Source organism: Ylistrum balloti, unplaced genomic scaffold (genome assembly GCF_031769215.1).
Source record: "Ylistrum balloti isolate Yb309-2 unplaced genomic scaffold, AGI_CSIRO_Ybal_v1 Utg369596, whole genome shotgun sequence".
Classification (NCBI taxonomy): Eukaryota; Metazoa; Mollusca; class Bivalvia; order Pectinida; family Pectinidae; genus Ylistrum; species Ylistrum balloti.
Genome location: NW_026781879.1, coordinates 320,585 through 330,474, shown reverse-complemented (window position 1 = coordinate 330,474; position 9,890 = coordinate 320,585). Strand labels below are relative to the sequence as shown.

Genomic DNA, 9,890 nt, shown 5'->3' with positions numbered 1-9,890 from the left:
ATAAAAAACATTTTATTTCATTTTTCACATCCGTGAACAATTGACATTTTCGACTTCTGAAAAGCATCAGAACCAATTTCGTTTATATGTTGTATAAATATTCCATGACCAGACGTGAATAAACACCAACTTGGCTTAAAAATGTCCTTCTGATGTTTTACCGAAATTATGAATGTCATGATTCCTGGGGTCTCACATTTCTCCCTGTCGGAGAGTAACGTTTCCTATAGTTTATACAGGCATGTTACATCTTTTAACATTAATTGTTTTATTTACTTTGAACATATTTCAAACTTGGTTAGAATCATAAGTTTAAGATGACATTTTGTTGGTGTGCACAAATACTGATTGGCCACAAGGGCTGATGGGCGGTCCAAAAGGAGCCAAACTGACTCTTATTTCCCTACGATGTTCACAAGTTACAGCTATTATCTTTGCTACACGTGTGCATTACAGTCGTCGTATAAAACTCGGGTGGCCGTTAAGACCGTCAGCCATCTTGTTTGTGGGGTTACGATAGTCTTTATGTATACAAGACTGACATCTTCACACCTACAGTACCGACGTGTGAATGATAAAACTGAATGTTACAGTGTATCCAAGTTAGTCGTTACTTACATAACCGACAGACAACGAGACACCAGGCTCTGATTTGGACGATTATTGGTAACATAAGTGTATAATTCAATAATCGGCCTGTATTGTTCTTCACGCGTCCAGTTATTGATGTACGTTTCCTTCCTACATCAGAACACTTTATCTGTTATCAGCAAGTGAAAGCTTATTCGATCATAGATTTCATGCAGAATGCTGTTCACTGGAATTTCTGCTGTGGTTACAATTTTATGATTTCATTGGGATTTTTTCTGTTGATTTAATATTTTACACGTGTGTTTCACTATGTTCGGGTTATAACAACGCAGACCTGTTATTACACAATCAGGGCCGCGCGTTTATAAATCGATCTAGCTAGATCAATATAGATTTATTGAGGTGTATGACTTCCGGGGACATGAGACCGTAAGTAGATGACTTTGTGCAGTTTTCTTCCAAATTATCCGATGAAATCCTAACTCGTGCGGAATACCACTTTGATTGATGTTATTGATATCATTAATTCCTGGAAGTAGTGATATTAACAAACACAAATTAATGATAAAAGTAGGTTATTGATATTAATTTGACATGTCTAATTTGCACTTATTTGAACTTTAATTCATCAATGCACACTGTGTAACACGGAATAGATTTATTATCGTGATCTATGCTATGTAAAGCGTTTGAGAGTATTGTGCTAATTAGATTGGGCCTCTAGTATACAGTTATCATTATCAAGAGGAAAGGGGTGTCTCGTGATGGACCATTATCATGAAATGAATCATTGATGTGATGTAATTTATCAAATAAAAAGTTGATAGCACAGCTGTAAATAAATTAAATGAAAAATAATTTATTTGAATTAATGATAATATCGCTCCAATTTAGGAATCGATTATTTACTCACTACATAATCTATAGAAAAACAATTCGCTTTAATATCCTTGATACACAATATCGTACATTTGCAATTGCTCTTATCATTGTGTGTTACATGTCTGATCACCTGTCGTTTAAAAATCAAATACAATAAAAATAAATAAATTAGACAATGTCATGACATCCGTGTTAGCGAGTGTAACTTCAGGAACGACAATTCTGTATGTGTAGATACCGTACCTTGAGTAGTCGTTCTTACTTTTATTATCGTAAACTTTTTGGCCAATCAAAGACGTCGTTGTATGGACTGTAATTGTTCGTCATGGCCAGCAGTAAAGCTGCTCAGTCGATCAATTCAAGAGAAGAACTGAACGAATTGGTCCGAAGAAGAACAGAAATAGCGGTACAGATAAGCACATTAGATCATTTGTTATTGCCTTAAATTGTTAGCATGCTGTACATTTTCATATTGGGTGAAAAATGTAAAATTTCTTCTTATTTATATCGATCAATGGAATCAAAGATGGCGGACAATTTACCAAAACATTGTGATGCCGACGACTCATAAGATAAAATTTCAGTTTTGCATTGTTTTAAGAGGGTGTCATCAAAGATTTAATGACGCTCAGGTTTTTAATTGTTGTTGGGATTAATATATGATACACGATTGTCATGCACTTCATTTATAATATATGAAATGTTGAAAAATATGTTGTCCTCGAATGGCGCCAAATACGAATCGGAAACAATTAAAATATAATTTAGAGAATTGTAACAGTTATTTGGAGGTTTTCGGTCCTAAAAACCTACTACATTTCTCTATCTGATTATATATATTGGTGCAACGTATTGTGTTGATCCTTTTTTGGATTCTTCCTTGCAATTGGGACTCCTTTATAGTGTACGTTTGACAGTGCACCTCGTCGGAATCACTTGTCAGACTTTATAAACTGTATTCTTCAAGTTAAGTCAGATGGACCATCTTCCTGTCTCAGTGCCTCGCAAAAAATATGATAACATGTTTTTCCATAATAAAACAATGCTAGCTAAGACACTTTCCTTTCCAGAAAAGCAACAATTCTGTTGTTACACTAGTTATATATCCAAGATTATCATGTTTTACAAGACACATTCTGTCAGCCGCTTTGGTTGACAGCCATGTCACATCATCAAGGCTTTCTACAACTTTAGTGGTTATAGCCTGTTTCAGTATTACCTAGTAGCCTGCCTTGTGTATCGCTGTGAAAATTAAAACCATTACAGATATTATTCATTGTTTCATTAAAATCTTTAAGTAATGTACATATTACAATCAAATTTTTAGCTCCTCTCAAGAGCATTTTGTATTCCTGCTCTTGATTATACCCTCTAAAGGTTTCTTATCACTAACAGTTATCTATTCAGCACACCTTCTGACTGTTCACACATTCAAAAGTTTTTGCAGTCAGACTGACTGTAACAAGTTCTCTACCCAGTTGGTACAGCCACACTGACTTAACAACAAAAGTGCCATAACTTTCAAAAGGTTTTGATGCAATCAGATGATGTGCTGAATAGATAAAGTGTTAGACATTATGGACAGCAGGTAGGTCCACCTGATTTATTTCCAGAATAGAGTCTATAGAGTCTGACCGGAGATTCTGACAAGGAACAATGTGAAATGTCCAATATTTAATAAAAGAGTCCCAGGGAGGAATCCCAAAAGGGATTACATGTTGTGGTACTCCACAAAAAGTACCATAATTTAAAGCTCAACAAGTTTTTCAGTTGCCAGTTTATGGTCAGCTGTGCATTGTTCTTTAAAACCTAGAGATTGTAGTCCAAATCTAGCTGCAGCCATTGTAAGAGTTTATTTGGGTGAAATGGGAAATATTAATACTGTTACTGTGTGCTCCTTTTCAATTGCATTTCAAGCTAGATACTAATCCAAATTTTTCTCTTAATTTGGTCATGCCAGTCACATGATTTTTTGGTTTTTTTTAGCTATATCTATCTGTTTTTATATGTCATAGATTCCCAGTTGGGCTACTACTCCTGTAGGAATGAATGGATATATCTCAAACTCAGTCTAAAATATTCTTGGGTGGAGCAGAGTCTGTTGTGTATAAACAGTGGATTCTGGTTAAATAGCACAGCATGTACACATCTATGTGTTTACAATTTTGTCATAAGAATGTCTGATTGACCATATTTTTTAAACAAAAACTGTCACTGACCAAAATTTTTTAGCCTGCAAATTAATATCAGCTTCAGCAGACTAAAATTATGTAAAATAAGCATAATCATTTTGAAAAAAATAATATCCCACCCCCTACTTTCAAATAATCAAGGAGTATTGATAAGTGTGATGAGAAAAATCCAGTAACGAGAGATTGAATGGAAAATTAGAAGGTCCTATATTATGTTTGGCTGTTTATTATACATTAAAACAATCAAATTGCAATCAGTCGCATGATGGTAGTAGCTCTGGATTTCTTACTCATTAATCACTTGGCTGATAATAACAGCAAACAGAAATTGAAAATGAAACTATCAAATAAGACTACATAAGTACAGTTGTTGCCAATGATGATGTTTGCTTGCTTGAGGTGATAGCTAGATTTACTTCCCTTTAGCCACAAAAGACTGATTGATCTTCAGACATTGTGTGGGATATCAAATGAAAAAAAAGTATCGTCTTTCACATAAAAGACTTTTGACTTAGAATATTGACCTATTGAAAGTTATTGCGTCTCAGTACTATTCATGGTATACAGTATTTACATTTCTTGTATCCTAAAATCAATCATAGAGAAACACCACTACCAAAAAATAAAAAGTTCTACAATAGTATGAATAAAAGATAATGAAACCCTACACTCTTGTTGTCAGGTTCTACTCAGAAACAGTAAAACCTGATATATATTAGATTGATCTGATATCTTCTACTTTTAGGGTGTAAAGTAGACCTGTGAGAGAATGCTACATTTGACTGCCAGAAATTAGTTTTGAATCTTGCGTTTGAAGGGGAAAATTGTGTCTTATTTTTTATATGTTTTGGTTTTTGCTTTTAGATGTGTCACAATAGACTTCTGACATGGGTATATGTCCAAGGGAGGCTGAGAGCCCTACACTCAATTGAAGTTCTGAAGTTTATCCAAAATGCAATACATATTTTCTCCTGTTGTAGGACACTCTTGCCAATTTGGAGAGGCAGATCTATGCTTTCGAGGGAAGTTATCTTGAAGACACGCAGTTATATGGAAATATAATTCGCGGATGGGATCGCTACCTAGCTAATACAAAGTAAAAAACTATAGATCAAAGCAGCACATGAATAAATTAGTCTGTCCTGAAGTTCATTATGTCACAAAGAAACAAGACCGTTTTGTAATTGTTTGTGCATGACAAAGGGATGACTATCACAAATGGATATATTTCATTGTCAACACTGCTGTTGTTTTCTTTCCTGGTATTGTTGAAAAATTTTATAAGCTTATGATATGTGGCTTTTATGTTTATACTGAAGTCAAAGAGAACATGATGCTGTAAATGAGAGTAAAACATAAAGTTTTATAATGTTGCTTCCAATATATTACACACTTCAATTTGTTCAATTTTTATATTTTTCTGAAGATAATGGGATTTCAAATTTTAATTAGGTTTGGACACCATTTACAAGTTATTTGAATTTAAAATTGCAATTGAAACACTATTTCTTTTTTTTACAGAAATACAAACAGTAAAGCTGATAAAAGAAACAGAAAATTTAAAGAAGCTGACCGATTATTCTCAAAGTCTTCTGTCACTTCTGCTGCAGTAAGTTGATTTCATTTATGTAGGGGATTTGAACTTTTTACATAAGAATTTCACAACTAATCAACTTTTGACAATCAGACAACAGGGTTGGATTTTATGTTTGATGTGAAGAAAATGGAACAGAAAGGCACACAGTTTTGTTCAAGGTGATGGGAACAGGCTAATGCTTCGTGGGAAAAGCAATGTTGGTTTGGTTAGGAGAATGCATTTATTCTGCTAAGATTCATCAACATTTATGCAATAGGAAGATGGAGTTTTAATTTGGGTGTGGTTCACCTATAAGCTGAAATTGTTTAATACCAATGTTAATTTGTTAATAAATGTCAAACTTCATAGAAATAACTCGGGCAATCATTGTTTGTTATTCCATATGTCCATCATGATCCTGTAAGAATAATGACATGTACTCATTATATTGTGCCCATATATTTAATTTAGACTACCTGACTGTTGTGTTGGTCTACATGATCACATCACACACGTCACAAGATATTTACTTTTTGTTGTGCAGGCTGTTAGTGGGTTAGCAGACAACAGTGATAAAAACAGTGAGTATCATTTTTGATGTTTTCAAATGATTAAAACTATTTTTATAAGGATAAGAATAGTTTCTTAATTTGAAAGTTTCTTCCTTGATTTGGAACAGGACCAATATGTTATCTCTATGCTGGATTTTACTGTAGTATATATCAGAGTATCCATCATTCCATCATGAGAAAATGTAATTAAAGAATAATTAATATTTAATAAATATAATTTATATTAATAGTGGGCTGTATTTAAATTTGTATGGTTTAATTCGAGTCCCCAAACAACTTTACAAAAGCAAATCTATATGATGTATCTGTTCATCTCCCTTTCTACTTTGGAGGGGGGAAATACATAGGAGATTTCCACACTTATTTGAATCTAGGTCTCATTTTTTACTTTATTTTGAGAGAAGAATTCTGATTTATCATTTCTTTGTTATGCTGAGAATTCTGGCTGATATTCAAATTTTTGGTACATGATACTTTTATCCTTTTGCAGGAGATAGAGAACCACCTTCCAGCCCGGACTCCCAGAACAATCAAAACAGTGCCAACACACCTCAGACCAATGGACAGGGACCTGGATCACCAGGAAGTCACAGTAATTCACAGAGTCACTCAGGCAAGATACACAAGGGAGGTGGTCCTATCCGACACAAAAAGGGCAAGAACAAGTCTCGGCACAGGTAGGAGGGCTTCTTTATTGAATACAGCTGTTTTTTTTTTTTTTTTTTTACAAAGGGTAATACTGCATTAAAAGAAGTTTAAATTACACAAATGTTTGATAAAGAATTTACTGAAAACTACTGAAAAAATCCAAGAATAATGAGTCATTTTCTCAGTATTTACTTAACACTTTAGTTGTTCACTCTTACCGCATGCTACAGAGAGCATGTATTTAGGAAAACTTATTCACAAGTTTTAGGCAAATTTTATTTTCATTTTTCAACATCTTTTTGAAACAAAATGAATTCCTATAAACTTGATGTACAACAGTTTATCTATCATCAGACATTGAAATGAGTATCATGTTATTTTATAAAAGCAGAAGTTTAACATCATCATGGACTGTGAAAGAGATAGCAGGTTACTCATGTTATTACTGAGTTAATGTTTCAAGTACTAAACATCATTTTCAGATTTCCTTTCATTGAAATTTTCTCCTTTGGAAAATTATCATAAATCAGAGCTTGAAATTAAAGTGTCATTTATTTTTATTTCAGGGTTGATGCTAAGCTGAAAAAAGGAAGAGATGTAAGTTTTTGTTAATGTAACAGTGTATGTGAGGATTTTTTTTGAGACAATTCATGTTTCATGGTATAGTTACACTTTGGTAATTCTTTACAAATTGATTGAGAAATAATGAAGGCATACAGAAGTATCTGCCAGGCATTACTTGGAAAAGAATTTGTTCATGAATTATAATACATGGTTGTTTTTTTTTTTCAGGCCATGGGAGATTAACTAAGGAAAGTGAAGTGACAGAATCATTTCAAGTCCCCTTCTTACTTAATGTTGGTTCAGTTTCCATGTGCATAAAGTATTATGTGAGGACCATCATTGTATACTTTTCAAATATCTATTACCGGAAACTTTCAGAGATGCTTTTAAGTGTTTGTAAACAGTTAAAGTAGTAGATTGAAAAGTTCTTACATCTGAGGAGGAAGACTCAACAGTAAAAGCAGTGAAGCAATGTTTTCAGGATACCAATTAGGACTCTGTGAGTCTGTAGTACTGGTATGAGCTTTGAGAGTGTGTCCACTAGACATTGGTTGCTGGCTTGACCACCTGCTGGACGGCGTGATTGACCAGTAACATACTGTGGTCAGTTGATCTGGAGCTGTTTTACTAGTTGTAGTTCCTGTTTTAATAGATACAGATTTACTCTCAATATTGTTGTACTCTGATTTTAATTGCTACAAGGAAGCGTAGCTCTGTTTTGCATCATCATCACAGCTTATCCTTGAATTATACACCAAAACCTGTTCAGTTGGACATGGTATGTAAATGATGTAAAGAGAAAGGATACATGCACTATAGTATATATACATCTCAAATTACTATTTGTTTTGAATCGGACAAAGCTGGAGTAAAAATTCAAAGCATTATTTTGATGTAGAATCTAAAAGTAAATGTGAAATAAAGTGCAATGCTTGAGCGATTCTGTGAGACATCAACATTATTTGGCCATTTATTTCCTGTTTAGGTAAGGAGTATGTTATGGTTTAAGTTAACCTGTACACGTAGAATGTCTTCAGTTGTGGATGTTGTATGAACCATGTGGTATTTAGAAATACTGAATGCCTTGGCATGTGTTTGTGATATTGTACTTTAAATGCTCCCTATGTTGATTTTAAGATTCAAAACTAAGAAATAAAAACATCCTTCTTGCAATTCAGATGTGTTGACAATTTTGTGCTGATATCAAATATGGATAACATGCCAATGACCTTAACGACTTACTCTGATTAAACAAAACACAGAGTCTTTTGATATATGCCTTAAAGGTTTCAAGGATGAAGCCTTGCAAAGTTCGTAAGAAATTATTATCATATGAGCCTGCAATGATATGTGGTGTACAAGTTCCAGGTATGAATTCCATAAGTTTGTGAAAAGAAATGAACTTGACCCCACTAGTCAAAATCACAATAGGAGTCAAATTTGTTAAGACACTCAGAAGACTTGACCAGTGTGTCAGTGTTACTAGGTTGTATACCAGTGTGTCGGTGTTACTAGTCTGTATACCAGCGTGTCAGTGTTACTAGTCTGTATACCAGCGTGTCGGTGTTACTAGTCTGTATACCAGTGTGTCGGTGTTACTAGTCTGTATTACCAGTGTGTCGGTGTTACTAGTCTGTATACCAGCGTGTCGGTGTTACTAGTCTGTATACCAGCGTGTCAGTGTTACTAGTCTGTATTACCAGTGTGTCAGTGTTACTAGTCTTTATACCAGTGTGTCAGTGTAAGTAGTACATATGATAAAATTAGTTCAGTAAAGATAAGAAAAAGTTCTCCAAATGTAAGTTTTTTAATAAGAAATTAACAAAAGCATACAATTATTATCAGTAGACAGTCGTACCATACCATATAAAGTATAGAGACAGCCATACAATACAGTATCATAGGGACACAGTCATACAATACAGTACCATAGGGACACAGCCATACAATACAGTACCATAGGGAAACAGCCATGCAATACAGTACCATAGGGAGGGACACAGCCATACAATACAGTATCATAGGGACACAGCCATACAATACAGTATCATAGGGACACAGCCATACAATACAGTATCATAGGGACACAGCCATACAATACAGTATCATAGGGAGGGACACAGCCATACAATACAGTATCATAGGGACACAGCCATACAATACAGTATCATAGGGAAACAGCCATACAATACAGTACCATAGGGACACAGCCATACAATACAGTATCATAGGGACACAGCCATACAATACAGTATCATAGGGACACAGCCATACAATACAGTATCATAGGGACACAGCCATACAATACAGTATCATAGGGACACAGCCATACAATACAGTATCATAGGGAAACAGCCATACAATACAGTACCATAGGGACACAGCCATACAATACAGTATCATAGGGACACAGCCATACAATACAGTACCATAGGGACACAGCCATACAATACAGTACCATAGGGACACAGCCATACAATACAGTACCATAGGGACACAGCCATACAATACAGTATCATAGGGACACAGCCATACAATACAGTATCATAGGGACACAGCCATACAATACAGTATCATAGGGAGGGACACAGCCATACAATACAGTATCATAGGGACACAGCCATACAATACAGTATCATAGGGACACAGCCATACAATACAGTATCATAGGGACACAGCCATACAATACAGTACCATAGGGACACAGCCATACAATACAGTATCATAGGGACACAGCCATACAATACAGTATCATAGGGACACAGCCATACAATACAGTATCATAGGGACACAGCCATACAATACAGTACCATAGGGACACAGCCATACAATACAGTACCATAGGGACACAGCCATACAATACAG

General features: G+C 34.8%; 1 protein-coding gene across 1 annotated transcript; it reads left to right on the top strand.

Moving 5' to 3' along the window:
• The first annotated feature begins 1,792 nt into the window (after positions 1 to 1,792).
• On the top strand, positions 1,793 to 8,198 carry LOC132545432 (chromatin modification-related protein MEAF6-like). The gene is made up of 7 exons (XM_060209121.1): positions 1,793 to 1,879; positions 4,646 to 4,761; positions 5,187 to 5,274; positions 5,786 to 5,822; positions 6,304 to 6,490; positions 7,028 to 7,058; positions 7,254 to 8,198. The coding sequence occupies exons 1-7, from the start codon at positions 1,799 to 1,801 to the stop codon at positions 7,266 to 7,268; spliced, it is 555 nt and encodes a 184-aa protein (XP_060065104.1). The 5' UTR covers positions 1,793 to 1,798; the 3' UTR covers positions 7,269 to 8,198.
• Positions 8,199 to 9,890: the final 1,692 nt, after the last annotated feature.